This window comes from Mus caroli, unplaced genomic scaffold, assembly GCF_978045245.1.
Source record: "Mus caroli unplaced genomic scaffold, Mus_caroli_1 scaffold_13, whole genome shotgun sequence".
NCBI lineage: Eukaryota > Metazoa > Chordata > Mammalia > Rodentia > Muridae > Mus > Mus caroli.
The window spans coordinates 57,024,706-57,046,399 of record NW_028227268.1 but is presented as its reverse complement, the minus strand read 5'-3'; the positions used below and the strand labels follow the sequence as shown (position 1 = coordinate 57,046,399).

Here is a 21,694-nt window from a genome sequence, read left to right as displayed (position 1 = left end):
CCAGGCCACCAATCCTTAGAGCCAATGGTTCTTCACCTGGGAACTTGGCTGAAAATCCTTGGGAAAGACACTGCTTGGTTGTCAAGCAGACACCATACAAACCTGAGGTTGTATCATACAAGTCATGGGACATGAGGTCACCTGGCTGAACATGAGTCACAGAGAAGACAGCCACGGACAGGGGGAAGCCATGATGAGTGAGTGGCTGTGGCCAGCCCAAATCAAATTAAGCTCTATGTGATATTTTAGTTGAGTGAGCCAAGTGGTCTTTTAAACTTTGTTTTGTTTTGCATAAACCAACCTAAATTTTGGTTGGTTGGTTGTCAAATGAGTCATAATAATCATATCATGTAATTTAAAAAAATTACAACACTATACTGTATTTAGCCAACAGAGGTGACATGCTACTTTAACACATAATTATAGAAAACTGCAAAGATATCTTATACCCCTTTTAGCAAACTAAGTCTCCAAGTTCTAGAGAATATGAGATACTTCTAGCACATTGCAGTTTGGCTTAGCCACATTTCATTTTTGTTGCTGGTGTTTTAAGACAGGGCCTCTCTGTATAGTGCAGGCCAGTCTCAAATTCAGGATCTTTCAACCACAACTCCAGAGTGTTGGGATTATAGGCATATATCATGACAATTTGGGATTATAGGCATGCATTATGACAACCAGGTACACACCCCTGCAAGATCTCTCTCTCTCTCTCTCTCTCTCTCTCTCTCTCTCTCTCTCTCTCTCTCTCTGCTAGGCATTGAAATCAGGGTCTTCTGTCAGCTAGGGAAATGTTCTAACATTGAACTCACACTTTCTGTAGTCCTAGTTTGAGTACTTGGTAGCCACAGGTGGTAAGTGGTTTAGTGTGTCCATTGTGTGGTCGGGAACTTCATGCATTTCTTTTCCTTCTCTATGTTCCCTTCCCTTCTCTATGTCCCCCCCCCCGCTCCTTTCTTCTTCCTTATCTCCTTCCATTCTCTTCCATTCTTGTATTCTTACTCTTCCGAATGATTTTGAGTTAGATTTTTCACTTTGTAAACAAAAGAATGGATGTCACTAAGCCCACCATTTTTTGGTACCTTTGATTTTTGACACTACTTGATAATGCCAACCTAAATGGAATCTAATATACATAAATCACCATACTATACTGTACTTTTAAAAATAAAAAAAATCATCAATAAGTAAAATAATTAAAGCTGTTGTTTGTGGATTGAATACTGCATGTAGAGAACTGAGTCTCTAGTGCATAGTTTTTGAGTCCAACAGCCCCCTCTTCAGTCAAGCTGTGGACTGTGACCATGCCGAAAGGGAGAATACAGTTAATACCAAGACTTCATTGAAGCTGGTGCAAAACCAAAAGAAGATGCTACCTAAAGAACTTCATCAAAGCCACCAAGAGCTGTAAGATTGTGTCATGATGCTTACCACCAGTGAGAATCTGTCTCAAAATAATGAGTCTCAACCAAAATCCTCAACCAACCAACCAAGCAACCAAGCAAAAATAACCATGCCACACTATCAAGAACCAAACTATTGTTTAGTCCTGAAACTATTAATCCCTCCATGGTTGGCATCCCAAGATATAATCACTCAATGTTCTGTTCACCACTTCACCATCACCAAAATGTTTTTTAACACCACCAGAACTAGGACTGGGCTCCCACGAACAAGGTCTTGAGTGACATCCCCTAGATACACAAGCTCTATCATCTACAGGGAATAAATCATGTTAAGATTTGAAATCAAGAGTGCTTGAGTCTTAATTAAAAAGGAGGAATCAAATGGAAGTTTAGTCCCACAGTAATAAGGCTACATACCAGACCAGATCTCAGTAAAAAAATCATACATGTGAAGCTGACACAACATTGGATCATTGTACAGTTTTCTAAAAAGTTTATTAATTTTCAATTACATGAATATATATGTGTCCATGTATGAGTAGGTATGTGCACTTCTGGGTACAGGTGCCTGTGGAGACTGGGAGAGGACTTTGGATCCCCTGGATCTGGACTTACAGGCAGCTGTGAAGGATGCAGGTGCTAGGAACGAAACCCTAGTCCTCTGTAGGAGCAATATCCACTTCTAACTCTAGAGCCACCTCCTCAGTCACTACTGCATAATTTCCATGTTTCTATTATTACTACAATCACGAGCCATTCTCATATAACAAGTATTAAGAAATGAATTTGCATCATGTCTGAGCCAGAGCTATAACACCAGTCTTGTAACATTCTCACCCTGATTAGGATCGCTGAAAACTGTCATACTCAGATGGTAGGATTCTGTTAATATAATTCAAGTATTAGCCTTATATCATAATTATGATGGTATAATTTAGAAGTTTCTTCACACCCCCCCCCCCAAAATCAACCAATACAAGAACAGATAAAGTGCTTACAGCTGAGTTAAAAACTGACATGTCATGTTTACTAAACGAAAAATCCCAGCAGGCACTGATAAGTGTCTAGAGAATGCCCACCACACACACCCCATTGCCCAAAGTCAGCCTCCACCCCTAATGTAAACCTGGAGATGACATGGGAATCATTTGTCTCTTTACTCCCACCCCATATACTCATGTACCCACTTAATTACATATTCCCTAGAATACCTACTATGGAGTATTCTTTGAGATGAAGGATAAATGAATCTTGTTCTTTTCTACCCAGGACTGATAATGGTACATGCAGGAAATCAACCCAGCAAACACACCAGTAACTTTTTGTTTCTTTTTTAAATCTTGGGAGATTTGAGAAAATTGAAGTGAGGGTTTTTTTTCTCTTTGTCTTTTCTCTCTCTCTTTTTTTTTCCTCCTTTTTTTTTCTCTGTGGTTGTTTTGTTGTCCTGATTGCAGATATGGCTGTGACCTCAGGCCCAAGGTAAATAATCCTCTTCACCATGAATAGGAGTTTAATAGCTCTTAAGCTGTGATGTGGAGTGACAGCAGGGTCCTGCCAGTCAGAAAGAGTCCACTTCCCAGTCACTACCAAAAGCCAGGAGCTCAGGTTCATTTTAGGATTCTTCAACAGAATAACAGATCAGAGAAGGCTGGTTTAAAGCTTTTGTTCTCTTACTAAAACATCTAAGCCACACTTTGCATTTCTCCTTACTTAATTCCACCAAAACAGAGTATTAAGGCAATCTCAGGAACCCAGAAAAGGCTCTTTCCCACAGTATAAGGCTGGCTCCATAATCAGAACCATGCTCTGTCACGAAATGCCCAAAGAAAGGGTAAAGGCATGGGGGCTGTGGGCAAATCTTGGGTGTTTAAGGACCAAACACATATTGTCAAAGAGAGAGGCTCCTTCCCAGAAGGAACTACAGACAAGGGCATGAATAATTCCCTAAGCTTAGAAAGTGTTTTGGGAGGGAGAGCAAAACCACCCAGGGTCAGCTGACACAGTGCAGACATGGGTGAGGCACAGAGACAGGAACCAGCTCTGGAGTTCTGCTGGACAGAATGGAGGGAGAAAATCATAAATAGAACAATATGCAAGGACCCAGAACATAGCCAGGAACACAGCGTCAACCACTGTGTATTTGCTGATTTATTCATGCAACAGCTATTAAATTAGTGTCATTCTGTCCAGTCATTCTTGAGATATTGTGTTCAAACAGACAAGAATTCCTGTCCTTACAGAGTTTGTAACCAACTAATAGCAACAGACACAATTGATTATATAACAGCTAAGTAACTTAAAGGGTATGTCAGATAAGGGAGCCTACTATAAAGAAGCCTTGGGGTAGAATAACGAGGGGCAAGAGTAGAGAGAAGTGGCAATCTCTTCTGGAGTCATCAGAGTGGGACTTATTGGGAAGGTGATATGGAACCAAGACACGTATCGTGGAAATTCTAGAGAGATGTCCAGGCATAGGAAAAAGTTCCAGTATATCTGAGAAGAGATTCAGTGACAGGATGGCTGTTGACAGTTGCTTCAGAGATGGGTTAGTAGGAGATGAATTCTGGAAGCTAGAGAGGATCTATGAAGCCACTGGGAAGAAGAGAAGGGAACCATAAGATCTTGAGCAGAAAAGACATGGTCTGATTTGTGTTTGAAACCAATCACCTTGGCTGCTCATTTTGTGTCAGACAGCAGAGGGACAAAACCAGAAGCAGATTCGTGAGTTCTGAGGGTGTTATGACTTATCCAGGTCAAGACGTCAGGAGCTCAGATGAGCTGGTGGCAGTGTAGGGAGTGACTGGGGAATGTCAATATATTGTGAAGCCTGAACTAACGGGGCATTTTGATGTCTTGGGAGTGAATACAGAAGGAGAAAGGAATGAGCAGAGTTGAGGATGGCTCCAGGGATTTGGACTGAGATGGATGATGGGAAATAATAGGAGTGGAGGATAATATGGAATGGAGGAGAGAGTAAGAATTCACTCTATCAGAAACAATTAGGCAGGAAGAGTTTTTTTTAAAAAGATAATAAATTAGTGAAATAGCCAAATGGACAGATTTTTGAGATAGATAGGAAACACACATAACTTGTGGGTTCTTGGATGTGAGAAATTTCCAGTGTGAGTAATATCGGTAGCTAGAAGTGGTAATCACAGATGTAGAAAACACAGAAGGAGAGAATTGGTGCTTGGCCATAGCAGATATTGAAGCTGAGGCTAAGATTTTCCACTAGGCACACAGAGAGCTAGATTTAGCTAATGGGATAACCTGGCATTTGCTTGTTAAGTAGAATTACCTCCACTATGAACATGAATATTGGTGCTTTCTTTATTGTCTATTCAAAGACATCTGAACAAAAGAAATATTAGTGTCTGCCACATGAGGTCAGGACACCATTCACATTCCTCGTTCTCTGACTACTACTCTTTGTACAAATAAACCAGCCATTCCCAGAGAGGAGGAAGCAGGGAGATGGCACAAGTGTTAGAGGAGGTGTGGAGAATGCTCTGAGGGCCTTGAGGTGATGAGGGGAGAAAATAGGGGCGGGGGGGGGGAATAAGTGGAAGGTAACAGAAAACCTGGCACCATACTGGTAGTTATACTCTGCTTTTCTCTGGGAATTCAGAGACTGAAAACAACAACAACAACAACAAACAGAAGAGAATGATTGATTAAAAAAAAATCCGGGCTGGTGAGATGGCTCAGTGGGTAAGAGCACCCGACTGCTCTTCCGAAGGTCCAGAGTTCAAATCCCAGCAACCACATGGTGGCTCACAACCATCCGTAACGAGATCTGGCGCCCTCTTCTGGAGTGTCTGAAGACAGCTACAGTGTACTTACATATAATAAATAAATAAATAAATCTTTAAAAAAAAATCCTTTCTACAGCACAGAGGCACATGTGGGAAAATGCTCGTGCATTGCCTGGAGTTCCCGTGCTCCAGTTTCCAGCTCTGAGACAGGCTGATGGTCATCACACAGCAACTTGATGACAGACACTGAAGGAATATCAATTTGCCTAGAGGCAAACCAAGAAAAAGAAAGAATGCCAACCCACAGAACAAACAAGGAGATGGTATATTCCAGAAGGCAGAGAATGAAACCATCAGCAGACTAGAGAAAATGCCCCAAACCTGCTGGATTCAGAGGTTCAAAGAATTCCATGAGCCCATTTGTAAGAAACCAGACAAAGTAAGAAGCAATTGAGTGTACTGATAAGCAGGACACAAGAAAATGCTGTTAGGGCATTAAAGTGCAACGGTGTCATTAAAATTCCTATTGGAAGCATATGAAGCAGAAGCGATATTACATCCATAAAGCTAGTATTGTTGAAATTAACTCGAAAGCCTCTCCTGCAGTGCAAAGTAAATGGCCAGCAGGATGACAGCCACGGTGAGAACATGATCAATTCAGGCACAGGAACCAGTGCCATTCATGGCTCCTTGGGGCCAGCCCAGGCCAGATGAACGGAGCCCGAGACAGCTACTGAATTAGTGTAGAAGAAGAGTACAAGAGGAGTTTTCTTTTCAGATTGTAAGAGCTCACTTCATCCCCTGAGTGAACTTAAGTCCCTTAGATACATTGTACTTTGAATCAAGAAACTAAAATGGGAGAAGAGAGAAAGTCCAGAGAGAAAAGCCCAAAATCAGAATTCCAAAGGCAAAGTTTGTAGACAAGCATAGGGACAGCTGTCTTCTGTTAAGGTGGGTGGCTAATCAAGAGGCCCATGTATCTACAGGAACATGTGATCTTTATCAATAGGGCAGCTATCTACAGGAGCATGTGATGTTTATCAATAGGGCAGCTATCTACAGGAACATGTGATGTTTATCAATAGGGCAGCTATCTACAGGAACATGTGATGTTTATCAATAGGGCAGCTATCTACAGGAACATGTGATGTTTATCAATAAGGCAGCTATCTACAGGAACATGTGATGTTTATCAATAGGGCAGCTATCTACAGGAACATGTGATGTTTATCAATAGGGCAGCTATCTACAGGAACATGTGATGTTTATGTTTATATGGTGAATACAATGGCCCCTGAATTGTGCAAAGTCACAAAATGCCATCACCCCAGTTAGCAGCTGACTTGAGTACTGATAAACAAGATAGAAATGGGTCCTTGCGGGAAAGGTGTTCTTTGATAAACACGGGTGGAGGCAAAGTAGGCACTGAAGCTCTTCCAGTCTGTAAGGGAGGAATAGAAGGTTGGAAAAAATAAGCCAGTTCCATGTGAAATAGAAAGATACAGAAAGGACACAATAAAAATGGCCTTCTTAATAACCAACTACTTATAGTGTAAGAATGAATGAAATAAGACATGGTTCATTTAAATAAGCACTTTTAAGGACAATTTAAGAGATACTGTGCATGTGTCATACACACACAGACACACACACACACACACACACACACACACACACACACACTGTTATAACCCTGAACCACTTCTTCCCATCATCTTACTTTGGCTCTGGGTATGGAAGGTGTATGGTTTGGGTGTGATGTGTTCCCCAAATTTTCATGTGCTGGCACTGCAGTCCTTAGTGTGGTGGAAGGCAACTAGATCCTAAGACATCCATACTTAAAAATGGATTAATGCTGATTTTGTCTCTTGGGACAGAATCATTTTACATGATAATGGGTTGTTATAAAAAGCAAGCCCAGAATTTCCCAATTCCCTCTTCTGTATCCATTGCACATATCTGTGTGTGGTCCTACCACTACCACACAGCCTTCACTAGAGCTTAGCATAGAGCAGTGCTGTGCTTTTCTACCTCCAGAATGGTGAATAAAAAAACCTTTCTGCTCTTTATAAAGTATTGCACCTCAGCTATTTTGTTATAGCAACTCAAATAGACTATAACAGAAGGGCAGTAAATGAAAAGGAAAGAAAAATGGAGGAGAAAGAGAAGATGGCCTTGAGGAAGGGGAGAAAGTCCATTAGAGGATTCAAGCCCCAGTGGGCATGGGCAGACAAGACAGCAGCTGGAGACATGTGCATCTGCACTTGACTTTTGATCCTATTTCTGATGCTGTGATGGCTCTAGATGACCACCAAAGGTTTTCAGACCTCAACTTTCAGTGTAGTGGTTTGGGGCTGTTCTTCACTGGGCAGATGAGAGAGACATGGCTCACCTGGGTAGAGGTGCTGTGCAGCTTCAACAGCCCGTTCTCCAGCCTCTCCACCTTGGCCTGGAGCTCTTTTCCATTTCTCTCCAGCAAGCTCTGGTACAGTCTGATGAACTCCAGAAAGGACTTGGGTGTTGTGTAGTTGTATCGCTGCTCATTGGTCAGGTACGACTGGGATGTCTTGTTGACACTTATGTGGACAAAGGCCATGAACTTGCTAATCGACTGCTTCACCGCCGGCTAGCACCAGAAATAATGAGATTGAACATGATCATCCAACCCTTGACCATATGGAAAGTTATGCTCCATGGTTCTATCCAACCTCCAACTTTAACCTTGACCCCTGGATGCCTGAGGTGAGGTGGACCCTCAGGGGAGCCCTGTTCCCTCTCACCTCAATGTTCTTTGTATTCTGCAAGAAACGGAGGCTCACAGACTCCAGGGCCTCCTGAGGCCACTCATGGAACCAGTTGATAGCAGTACAGTTCACAATGGCTGGGAACTTCCTGCTTCGAATTCTCAGCTTGTTCCCCACAGGGGAGAAACAGAGAGTCACCTGAGATATTGGAAGTGGAGAGAGGACCAAAAAGTTGATATCAGAAGGGGAGGGACATGCTGAACAGGGTTAGACTTTTCCCATGCCAACCCATATTTATAGCTATATCAATAAGACCTGTTCATAAACTGTATGCTGTCAGTGCTGCTCAGCCAAAAGATCATTGTATCATCACCACATCATCTTGACACAGTCCAGAGGAGCAGTGTCCAATTTATCACATCGTGTAGCCACCTCTGGCAGTGCCCATGACCAACAGCCAGTCTTTCTGTACCTTAAGTTGTCGCCGGACTCTCTCTATGAAGAATTTCCAGCAGTTCTCTCTGCTGTCCATGAGTCCCTGGCTTTTGACCTCATTTCTCACATTGTTTATGATGTTCTCCTCTTCCTCATCAGAGTAGAGATCTGGGATCTCACCTGGGGATAAGTGGGGCACAGACATGTGGCTTTGAATCATGATAATTGACATAATCACACAAAGAGAGTCGTTTGGCATTAAGATATAGGTCGCTTGGTTTTCCACCATGTTCAACTTCATGTACTAGTGAAACTGGGCAGGTACCATATCATACCAAGACAGGGAACAAATGCATTCATGAAAGGAAGGGGTACAGGGTTTCTTTTTGTTATCTTGTGGTAACACCCCACCCTAGTTATTTCTTTTCTTTTTTTTTTTAAAGATTTATTTATTGACTATATGTAAGTACACTGTAGCTGTCTTCAAACACTCCAGAAGAGGGCATCAGATTTCATTACGGATGGTTGTGAGCCACCATGTGGTTGCTGTGATTTGAACTCGGGACCATCGGAAGAGCAGTCGGCGCTCTTAACCACTGAGCCATCTCGCCAGCACTAGTTATTTCTTCTTTTCTTCAAGGCATTTATTTACCAGCTGCTATATTATTGCCCTTTATGGAAATTGTACCCTTAAGGAATCTTCTTCTTAGGAGGAAATATAAACCATACTTATCCATAAGACTTAGGGCAAAAAAGGGGCCAAAAGTAACATATAACTATGTGCATATGGTTAAGGAGAGGGAGGAACAGTCATTTCCTACAGGACACAAGAAGGGACCCTGGAATGTAATGTGAAAACATAGTGCTTAAGTCAACAGAGGTCGGGGGTCGGGGGGTGAGTTACCTAAGAATTTAGCAGACTATATTTGCTGAACTAAGACTCACAAAACTCAGTATATGATTCTCATCTTAATTTGTACTCTATGGTGAATTTTACATAGATCAACTGTTTAACTATTAAAAACGGATAAAATGATGAGGAAAAAAATTCCTAAGAGCTTTGAGGGAAAAAGAATTTTCTGAATGCAACTTTTAATCAACTTAAAAAACCTCATTTGATGTCCCCAAATGGGGACATTTGGCATCTTAAAAAAATGACAGAGCGCTAGCATGACCCAGGAACTACAAAGGATAGACAGCAACTCAGATTACTTACTTACTATATAAAGATATGCTTCACAAATGAGGATAGAAAAGTAAAGGAAATAAACACATGGTTAGGTGCCTACCCTCATTGTAATAACAAAAATGTTGACTGAAACTGCTCACTTTTTTGTTAATATACCTGAGGTTTGCAAATATGAAAAGACTCTATACTCATAGTAACAGAGATGTGTGTTGACAGTATGCCAACTGTTGATTTTTAACCACATTGGCAAGATCTTAAAATGAGATAAAATACTTTAATGAGGCAGTATATGAGAATATATTGTATGTTCAATCCCAGATGAATAAAATTTCAAAATCTAACAAATACATAAATTGGTATAGATAATAGGGATTTTCATGGAAATGACAAGATGTTTACATATCGGAAAATTTGTTGAAAAGTTTGCTACATTAAAAGATTTAAGAAGCAAAACAGGGGTCGGTGAGATGGCTCAGCAGGTAAAGGCACTTGGTGCCTCTACTAATGTTCAGTGATTGATCTCTGGAACTCACATTGTCTTAAGAGGAGAGAGTTCATGAGTTCATTCCTTCATGTTACCCTATCACCTCACATGCATTGTGGCACGTGCACTTTTTTTAAAATTAGATATTTTCTTTATTTACATTTCAAATGTTATCCCCTTTCCCAATTTCCCCTCCAAAAATCCCCTCCCCCTCCCCCTACTCCCCAACCCACCCACTACCAATCCTTGCCCTGGTACTCCCCTATACTGGGGCATAGAACCTTCACAGGACCAAGGGCCTCTCCTCCCATTGATGACCAACTAGGCCATCCTCTGCTACCAATATAGCTAGAGCCACAAGTTCCACCATGTGTTTTCTTTGATTGATGGTATAGTTCCAAAGAGCTCTGGGTTAGTTCATATTGATGTTCCTTCCATGGGGCTTCAGTTCCCTTCAGCTCCCTGGGTATTTCTCTGGCTCCTTCATTGGGAACCTTGTGCTCTGTCCAAAGGATGACTGTGAGCATCCACTTCTGTATTTTCCAGGCACTGGCAGAGCCTCGCAAGACACAGCTACATCAGGCTCCTGTCAATAGGCTCTTGTTGGCATCTGCCTAGTGTCTGGGTTTGGTGGTTGTTTATGGGGTGGATACCCAAGTGGGGCAGTCTCTGGATGGTCATTCCTTCAGGCTCTGCTCTGAACTTTGTCTCTGTAACTCCTTCCATGGGTATTTTGTTCCCCCTTCTGAAATGGATCAAATTATCCACACTTTGGTCTTCCTTTTTCTTGAGTTTCATGTATTTTGCAAATTGTATCTTGGGTATTCTAAATTTCTGGGCTACTATCCACTTATCACTGAGTGCATATCATGTGTGTTCTTTTGTGATTGGGCTACCTCACTCAGGATGATGTTCTCCAGATCCATCCATTTGCCTAAAAATTTCATAAATTCATTGTTTTTAATAGCTGAGTAGTACTCCATTGTGTAAATGTACCACATTTTCTCCATCCATTCTTCTGTTGAGGGACATCTGGGTTCTTTCCAGCTTCTGGCTATTATAAATAAGGTTGCTATGAACATAGTGGAGCATGTCCTTATTACAAATTGGAACATCTTCTGGGTATATGCCCAGGAGAGGTATTGCTGGGTCCTCAGATAGTACTATGTCCAATTTTCTGAGGAACCACCAAAATGATTTCCAGAGTGGTTGTACCAGTTTGCAATCCCACCAGCAATGGAGGAGTGTTCCTCTTTCTCCACATCCTCACCAGCATCTGCTGTCACCTGAATTTTAGATCTTAGCTATTCTGACTAGTGGGAGGCGGAATCTCAGGGTTGTTTTGATTTGCATTTCCCTGATGATTAAGGATGTTGAACATTTTTTCAGGTGCTTCTCAGCCATTCCATATTCCTCAGTTGAGAGTTCTTTGTTTAACTCTGTACCCCAGTTTTAATAGGGTTATTTGATTTTCTGGAGTCCAGCTTCTTGATTTCTTTGTATATATTGGATATTAGTCCTCTATCAGATTTAGGATTGGTAAAGATCCTTTCCCAATCTGTTGGTGACCTTTTTGTCTTATTGCCTTATAGAAGCTTTGTAATTTTATGAGGTCCCATTTGTCAATTATCGATCTTACAGCACAAGCTATTGCTGTTCTGTTCAGGAAAATTTCCCCTGTGCCCATATCTTTGAGGCTTTTCCCCACCTTCTCCTCTATAAGTTTCAGAGTCTCTGGTTTTATGTGGAGTTCCTTGATCCACTTAGACTTGAGCTTTGTACAAGGAGATAAGAATGGATCAATTCACATTCTTTGACATGATAACTGCCAGTTGTGCCAGCACCATTTGCTGAAAATGTTGTCTTTTTTTTACTGGATGGTTTTAGCTCCCTTATCAAAGATCAAGTGACCGTAGGTGTGTGGATTCATTTCTGGGTCTTCAATTCTATTCCATTGATCTACCTGTCTGTCACTGTACCAGTACCATGCAGTTTTTACCACAATTGCTCTGTAGTACAGCTTGAGGTCAGGCATGTGATTACACCAGAACTTCTTTTATTGTTGAGAATACTTTTTGCTATCCTAGGTTTTTTGTTATTCCCAATGAATTTGCAAATTGCCCTTTCTAACTTGGTGAAGAATAGAGTTGGAATTTTGATGGGGATTACATTGAATCTGTAGATTGCTTTCAGCAAGGCACATGCACTTTTTAATGTCTCACAATAAATAAGTAAATGAAATAAAATATTTTTAGAAGGATTAAGAGGACAAAACCATTAAAATAGAGGCAGAGTTTCTAATGTAAATGTAAAATGTGCAAGGTCTGAAGTCTGAGATAGGGTGTTGTTGAAGGAAAGAAATGAAATCCTAGTAAGGAAAAGAGAGACATGTGCACATGGGCATAATACACTGAGTCCCACACCTGTCACAGAGACAAAAACACAGTGCAAAAATTGATCCTAACAGATACATCCCAAGAAAGACCTGGAAAAGGAGAGAATAGCTGGAAGGAGCTGATCACCCTGTCAGAAGCCAAGTCTCCCTGTAAAGCCAAGACTGTTAAAGCAATGTGAAATTGGTCCTGGGGTAAATTAACATAATAAAAGTGATGTATTTATGAGGTGACTCAGATAAAAGAAATGACAACAGAATCTAATATTGAAGACTGACGTGCCATGGGAGAGACTAATAAGTAAAGATGCTAGGATAATTCAATATCAACACCACAGAGCAGTTAGATTACAGTTTGAAAATACATTCCAGGTAGATTAAAAACATAAATACAAAAAGGGAAGACAGGAGCAATTTAGATACTAAAACATTGGCATTGGGGTGGGACAGAACCCCTGAAAGAGAGAATGAGAAACCTAAGACATTTAAAATACAGTTTAATTTTGTGATGTTACACCCAAATTGATATGATGAATATAGACTTTAAAATGACATTTACCACCCATGCAATAATGAGAGGGTACTATCCAAAATGTAGAAAGAACATCTATAAACCCCTAAGAAACATCTAAGAGTCAACAGCAAACCCCGTAAGCACATGACACGTACTGGAGGGGTGGAGCTATCCAATAACGATTTCGAGCTTGTGGAGGTTAGAAGGTAACTTAAAGGAATGCACTCCCTCTCACTGTGTGGGTTCCACATAGTGAAACAGGTCTGCAAGTGCTTTTACCCTTTATTTAATCTCTTTGGTCCTGTGAAGACTCAATGCTCCAGTGTAGGGGAATGCCAGTGTGGGGAGGCAGGATGGGATAGGGGGTTTCCGGAGGGGAAACCAGGAAAGGGGATAACATTTGAAATGTAAATGAATAAAATATCCAATAAAAGAAAAAAGAAAAAGGAAAAGGAAAAAAAAAAGCCAAATTAAAATACATACATACATACATACGTACATACATACATACATACATACATACATACTTGAGTAGCATATAGTTCAAAGTACCTTGCACAATGGGAAAGGAAAATGAGATTTCATTCATTCATTGACAACCTAGTGTCAGAAAAATGGAAATTTGTTAAAGGTGGGAGGAAAAGATATGGGGAACACCATAAAGCTCCCCACAGCAGGGCGGCCAATTAGCATTACTACTACTCTTGGTAAAGATGAAATGCAGATAATCAGACAACCAAGCCAGCCAGCCCCTACGTAAAGAAACTCTCACACACACAGGGGAAAGTTTTAATCTTTCAACATCATTTCCAATCCAGAGTGTTTTTTTTCCCCCTGGTTTTGAATGTTCAACATATTTTGTAAAGAAAATAGTCAACGTGGGGCTGATACTGTGAATATTGTGAATTTTATTCTTCAGATAATTTAGTCTAAGGGATCTAAGACTTGTTTGAATTTCACGTCAGAGGAAAAAAATGTTTATATTTAGATAAGGAGAGACAGGTTTAGACATGTTTGAAAGCCAGGAAGCAAATGAGGCAGAAATCGAAAGAAGAGATGAGACAGAGAAAAATTCCAACTTGGGTTGTATCCTGCTCAGGTGGAAGGGCTGACTTTGGAAGGGTAGAAGGGAACTGATGAAGGCCAGGGGCACATTGCAGAGGAACTCAGACTCTGTGAGGACTGGGGAGACATGAGACTCATGTGAGGACTGGGGAGACATGAGGCTCTCACAGGAGTCCCAGGGAAAAGTGAGGTTTTTGCTCAATGGCGTAACTCAGTTGAAAGGATGAAGGAAGCAGCAGACTAGCTGGAGAGTTAAAGACCATTGTCATCGTGTGAAGGCTTAGGGAGTATCGTGGATGCCAGGGATGCCCTGTGCATTGCTGGAACAAACCATAAGGTTAGCATAGTGCTATCTGGACCCAGACCCACCCACAAGATCCTGATAGATCCTTAACTCTTATGAACTTTCATTTCTTCTCCCAAACCAGCATGCTAATGTTAGTGTTGCAGCAATGCCAGAGATGGAAAAAGTTCTTAGGGTCACCCTGATCATTCTCCTCTCCTGAGGACTTGAGGTCTCCGAAGTGGGTAGTTTAGCCAATGGTCTCCAATACTAGCTGCCTGGAATTATGATCTTGTCAATCACCTGACCTAGTGCAGATCCCTGAACTACTACCTCACCTAGCTTGGCTAGTGTCACTACCCCAGGTAGAAGTTTTATGTCAGATAGCCTGAGTTATTTAAAAGATGAAAATGGGGCTGAATAGATGGCTCATCAGTTAAGAGCACTAGCTGCTATTTCAGAGAGGGTCAGGGTTTGAACCCCCAGCAGCCACAGGTGATATGATAGCTCATACCACCTAATTCCATTTTCAAGGCATCTGGCAATGTCTTTTGGTCTCTATGGCAGCAGGCACACATGTGGTGCACAGTTATATGTGCAGACAAAACTAACACAAAAAATAAAAATTGTACACAAAAATAAAAATAAAAATAAAAAAGTAGTTATGCCTATAAATACCTTGTGTTATCATTTGTCAAAATTATGGACTTCCAAATGAAATAATATATTTCAGCTCTCTTGTTAAAAAACCAGAGAAAACTACTAGAAAAATAAGAGTACTTAGTGTGCTGGGAGTGTTGGGGTTCAGGGCACAGCTTGTATTGTTTTGTTAGACAGATGGAGTTGGCTTGTTGCCACCCTCACGGTTTCAGCAGTGGGCTGGGTTTCCAGCTCTGTGGCCTCTGCGCTCCCCTGCACTTCCTTGTGTGTAAGTATGTTATAGCCCTCCAGGTAGGGTATGGATTCCCCTTGATCTAAGACATTTGTAATTGGTTCACATCCTTTTCACCTTTCCTTCATTTGAAAGATGCAAGGTTGATGTACTTTTGATGTTTCTCTAAGAAATGCTGCATATTGAGAAGAAGAACTATGGCCTGCAGGCTAAATTTGTTTGCTGTCTCTTTTTGGTGTGTCCTTACTGAGAATGGAACATTTTTAGGCAATCTTTTATGCTTGAAAGAAAGCAATATTTAGTAGCACACAAAACTTATGTAAAATTCAACATTTTATTGTCCATGAATCATTTTATTAGGTACAGCCACGCTCTTACTGTTACATAGAGCTTTGTTTATGCTTATTTTTATACTTCAGTGACAGACTTGAGTGGTTATGACAGAGTCCAGGTGACCTGAAAAGCCTCGTAGAGAAGGCTTGCTGCTCTGAACTTCTGAGCATCCTCAGTGACAAGATGCCTAGAGCTCTGAGGGGCATTAGGAACTCATCCAGGTTCATCAGCTCACCATGATTTTCTCAAGATCCTGAGAACCTATGAGATCTCTGGATGGAATATCTAGTGACATCTAAACTGTGAGCAAAGTTCCCAATTTCAGATGCACCCTTCGATTTCTCCTGACAACATTCATGTCATTTATTCTGTGCTATATGTTAATACATGATTTGATAAAAGCTGCATTATCTGTACAAAGGCAGAAGCTCTTTAAACACCTCAAAACCATTCTTGTAGGACCTAAAGTTGGGCCTCTCCATCTCTACCCGCAGGCACTTACAGGCTAAATGCTATAGTATCTTGCAAACTGGATTAGCAATATGCGATTGGTGTGTTTTGGTGGGACTCTGATACCTTGGTATAGTTCAGTCAGTTCGAGCTTGGGATGAAAGGGAAGTGTTTGATTCAGTATTACACTTGCTTGTCAGATTTGATCCCCACCTAGATCCTATGGTTAAACAACAAACAAACAAACAAAGCCAAAACTGCTTCCTTTGTCCCCAGAAGAAAAATCAGGGGGTTGTGATTGCCACTTGAGTGCCCATGTTCCTCACTATCTATGGCATGAAAACTTACCAAAACATACTATTCTATAGTAATACCTAATATCTCACCGAATGTCACTTAGAATCCAAGAGGCATTAAGGACTAAGAAGGACACTGAAATAAAAGTTTGCAATGGATCTAGTTTTGTTAGCTTTCCATCCTAAACTAGATAAGTAGATATTTAATCATTATGTTTTTGTGTCCCTAGATTATTTGGCACTGTAAAATAAGCAAACAGCTGATAGTATAGTTTTAGTGTCTTTAAAATTATAGTCTTGTGTTAATATAGCAGGAATGAGTGTAGCCACTGATTTTTCAATAGGACAAGGCTACTCCTAGTCCTGAGTGTGGAACAGTGAAGGCATATTACCAATAAGACACTTGAGTGTTCAGATATGGGTGAAGAGGATATGATTCACAAGGAACAGTGGAGGCCAGGATGTCTGGAATGAGCCTGCTATGTGACATCAAGGAATTAGGGACTGCTAACTCATAATCTGGCCGTGAGGGTAGCAATGGGAGAAGGGGCAGCAGAGAGACTGTTTCCCTATACCAAGGGGATTTGGGTTGCATACTGTTCCCAGCTAGGGATTAATACGGGATCATGGTTTAGACAGGCCCTGCCTCAACTATTATACCAAGGGGTTGCCTGGGTTGGAAGGACATAAGTTAAGAGGTGTCAGAATTTGTCATAGCAAACATTGACAAATTGGGGTAGTCTGGATAGAAAAGATATGGATTCAGAGATGGGTGGAGAGAAAACAGCATCAGTTTGCTATCTCATGGATACAGATATTAAAGGAAGGGCTAACACTGGGGGCAGGGATCACTGATGAAGAGACTAGAATGCAAGAGGAAAACAAGAGGCTGATCATTTAGGCTTTTCTTCTTTTGGTCTTTTTTGGGGGGAGGTATTGCCGTCATGGCTTGATTTTGACAGTGATGTCATAATACTAACAAATGAAAATGCACAGGAGAAAACACCATAGCCTAAGGCATGAGGTCACTGGCTCTATGAAGCAGACCTTTGCAGGAGGGTGGAATCAGTAGCACACACTCGTACTTTTATAGCCATCCTGACTTGTAGATAACTACCACGTACTGAGTCATTGGCAGGGACACCCAAGGCCCAACCTTTCATGGTAGCAGAGTTCTCTCTCTTGTCTAGAACCCAATTTTTCTGATCACAAGGTATAGTTTCCTTCTTCCATTGTAAGTTCCAACAACCAAATGATCAGACAATCCAATGGAACTGAAGGATTACTGAGAGATGATTTAGAACCCCCCATGGACTTGGTTGGACTTGTATCCAGTGGCTTCCCAGTCTGAAATTATTTATTTGAAAGTGAAAAGTAGAAGATATGCTCTAATCCTCGCTCCTAATGTTGCTCATTTAAAAGGGAGAACATTATAAGAAGAAAACAAACAAATCCAACTTGCTGCCCCACTTAAACACATAGGCCCAAATCAGGATTTTAGGAAAACCAGCACCTTGAAGGGAAGATCGGGCCAGCAGGCTTGCATTTTATTCAGTGAGACTTCAGAAATTGGTCTACACATCAGCAGAGTTTCTTTTAAATTAAATAAATTAAAGATACTTCACTGAGAAATGAAATTTCAATGGGCTAAAATCAAACAATGTTGGAGAAGGTGACCTGGCTGGATTGGTGCCAAGTGAAATCCAGGGTGAGGCAGGCACCATACCCAACATCTCCAAATCTGTAAGTTTTGGAATCTCTGTTTTACTCCTTTAGTTTTTCAGAAATTAGGATTTAAGATAGAGTTATTGTAGGAGGAGAATTGGATTCCTGCCTCATTCAATACAATAATAATTTTAAAAAGGTTGGTAATATTGTAGATTAAATACAACGATAAAATGTAAAGATCACATTTAAGAATGGAAACATTTGTTATTGGGGGCATAAGACTTAGCAGGAAAATTCTCTAATATAAAATTAGTTTAAACAGGATCAAGTGAGAAAGATGTAAGTGTAGGCTCAGGGTTGTTCTAGGAGGCAACACAGTGAGGAATCCAGGGCAGAGATCCTCCCTAGAAACAAGCCATTACAGAACCTGTTAGTGCATGTTCTGGGCCAGGAGCCAGGGCCTCTTCATGGAATGACTGTCAACTGCCATTGGGGGGGGGCAGCAATGCTATATGCCATGAAGGAGACAATGACTCTGAAACAGTGACATCATCCTGGAATGTGTTAATATTCTTTATGACCTGACTTTTCTGATGTCAGACCACTCCTCTACCTTTAAATGACTCCAACTTTGTTAGTGGTATCCAAGGGTAAAGACTTTCTTACCAGATGCCAGGAGGTCATTGATGAGCACCAGGAACCTCTCGTCAGCCACATGGGCATCAGTCATAAGGAACACTGTACTGAGATTTTTTACCCCAGCTTTCAGACAGAGGCTGGCCAGGTCCACCTGCAAGATCATCAATGTCACAGATCCCTCAGAAGAGACAGACAACTCATTACTCAGGAAAGGAACCATTTTCTTATCTACTTCAGTTGGAAATAAAACAAGATGACAGTGAGAGGCTGGGAGGAACACTGCTTTTCAGCAAGAGGCAGGGAAAATATGCCATGTTTTTAGGTATCAGTTCAATGGAGGTGAACAATTAAGATCACATACTGGGGTTCTTAATTCATACAACTACAGCTGCTGATACACTAGTGCTGAGGTCCTACAGAAAGTTAATGAAGGTGGTCCTTCCCAATGGTCAGGTGTGGTCCTTGCTCATCTGTTTTACTAATGTCATCAAGTGAGGGAATGATTTGTTCCAGAAGGGGCTACCTGTATGGGAATGAATGCATCCTATACCAGCAATGCCTTCTACTCTTATGACTGGCTCCAAAGAAAGACTTGATTGAAAAAAATGTGCTGGGAGACATAGACATAGGTGTAAACACAAAACCATGCAGAGGAAACCCAGTCAAATCTGAAGATGGATGAAATCTGAGGACTGGGGAGGGACTTGATCTCACCTCAAGGTACAAGCACATCTTCTCTCCCTCTGTCGTCTTCCAGTGCCTAACCAGTTTGAAGACCTATATATGCTTCCCCTTCTCTTTCTCATGAGCATTCTGAGGAAATAGCACCTACTCTCTGAACTTAGCAAATTATCAGACACTTACACACTCTTCTTCCATTGATCAGATCCTATCCAATAAAGATTCTCAAAATTATTGCTTGATCCACAATAGACTTTAAGAACCAGTAAGGCTATAAGCTGTAGCAGTCCTGGAAAGGGTTTCAGCAAATCAACCCTTCACTGTGTTAATGTTCTTTAATTATGGCCTGAATTTGGCCAGTGCATTCAGTCTTGGCTCCTTGAACATAACTCTTATAAAGTTGTACATTACACACTACTATGCTCCTTTCTCTCTAGTATCCTTCATAATTTATTTCCTAATAACCCTAAACATTCTTTTACTGTAGAATTACTGTAGTGTTCAAATAACACGTCAAAGGCAACCAAGTTCTTTTTTGATTCATGGTTCTTATCCCTCCCTTTTGCAGACTGATCTAAGATGGCATTTCTCAATTTTCATTAGGATCACCCAGAGGATGCTTTGAGCAGTCCCAGTGCCCAGTTGGTTCCTCCATGTGAGCTAAATCTGAACAATTTGGGAAGGGAGGCAGGCATCAGCATTATTGGAATATTCCTAGAGATTCTGATCTATAGCCAGGATTATGCCACTCTGTAAATGCTATTTACCATCCACTAGCTTGTCTTTGGAAATATGAAGAAAGACCATGAGCCTGATTTATGACCTTGGATGCAGCTTGTGTTAACAAAGGGCTGTGGCTTCAAAGCAGAAGAGAACATCTGCTTTTATCACTGCCTGAGAGATGATGAGTGCAGGTGGGTAGGGTCTGGCTCAGGACTGGCTGGAGTTCTCTCAAGAATACTAAAGGCAGTTCCTGATGGGATTTATAACATGACTTTCTAAAAGTGACATGGCTCTGGCTGTGGATTCAAAAGACTGCTGGACAAGTGGCCTTTGAAAGTGGTGTATGCTACCTTTCTTCACTGTCCAGAGCATAGACTATGGCTTCTATGTGCCTACACCCTGAAACCAGGAAATATCATAGAAGGTCCCAGAGGCAACGGGTATTCCTGTCTACTACAATATGAATTTCTTATAAAACTTGGACAGAATCTCTGAATCCTTCCCAAGTCTACAAGAGCAGTTAACAAACTGTGTGCTAAATTTGAAACAGATTGGACAAGAGCCAAGACACACTGATGTAAAAGATGAGGCTCCACAGATGTTGACCCTTGAAAAGACCCGTCCTTCTGCTGAGTCTAGTGAGAAAAGAACCTCATATATTACCAGCACAGGAACTAAAGAGAACATGGACAATTAATGGGAGGTTCTGGGTAGGAAATATGGAGAACCAAGGAAAATGACAAGGATTGTAGGTGGCTGGTGACTGTAGGTGGAGAAGCAGGGTGTTGGTGGTTTGAATAGAAATGACCCCCCATAGACTCATGTGTTTGAATGTTTGGTCATGGGAGTAGTAGTATTAGGAGGTACAGCCTTGTTGGAGTAGGTATAGTCTTATTGAAAGAAGTGTGTCACTGTGGTTGGGCTCCAATGCTCAAGGCAGGCCTACTGTAACTCTCCTTTCTTGTTGTCTACCGATCCAGATGTAGAACTCTCATCTCAGTTAGCTCTCCAGCAGCATGTCTGCCTGTATGTCTTCATGCTTCCCACCATGATAATGAACTAAACTTCTGAACTATAAGCCAACCACAATGAAATGTTTTCCTTTATAAGAGCTGCCTTTGTTATGATGTCTCATCTCAGCAATAGAAACCCTAACTAAGACATAAGTTGGTACCAGAAGTGGGGTATTGCTGTGACAGGCCTGACCATATTTTCATTTGGAGGAGTGTGGACTTTGAAACTTAGGTTTAAGAAACCAGTGGAATGCCTTAAGCACACTTAATGGGCAATTCTATTAGGAACATGGAAGACACTGGGTCCAAGGGTAATTTGAACTGTGGAGGCCTAGCTCAAGAGGTTTCAGATAAGGAGAATATTAGTATGTGGCCTGGATCTTGAGATATTTTGGTGAAGAATGTGGCTGCTTTTGCCCTTGCCTGAGGATTCTGCCTGAAGGTGAATTAAAGAGTTTTGGATAAATTGTATTGGCAGAGGAACTTTCAAAACAGCCTAGTATTGACTTTGTCTTGTGGTTATTAGTGTTCACTCTTATGAAGATCAATAATGAAAAGGAACCAGCTGAGCAAAGAAAAATACGAAATGTACAGATCAAGGATAAAATGGGTACCAAAAATCGGAAGGTAGCTAAATCCCATGTTTAAGGAGATAAATACATTAAAGAAAAGCCTTATGTTAAATGGAATTAAGAGAATAGTGACCTCAGGCAAGCCCCTGCCCAGCTAAGA

General features: G+C 41.2%; 1 protein-coding gene across 1 annotated transcript in view; it reads right to left on the bottom strand.

Annotated features, from left to right (window-relative positions):
- Dnah9 (dynein axonemal heavy chain 9) overlaps positions 1-21,694 on the bottom strand; it is a 352,309-nt gene that overhangs the window by 119,877 nt on the left and 210,738 nt on the right. The window contains exons 45-48 of the mRNA XM_021178488.2: positions 18,573-18,696; positions 8,378-8,520; positions 7,942-8,103; positions 7,554-7,787 (exon numbers count right to left, since the gene is read on the bottom strand). Of these exons, the coding sequence (XP_021034147.1) occupies positions 7,554-7,787; positions 7,942-8,103; positions 8,378-8,520; positions 18,573-18,696 (663 nt within the window). The remainder of the gene's footprint in view (positions 1-7,553; positions 7,788-7,941; positions 8,104-8,377; positions 8,521-18,572; positions 18,697-21,694) is intronic.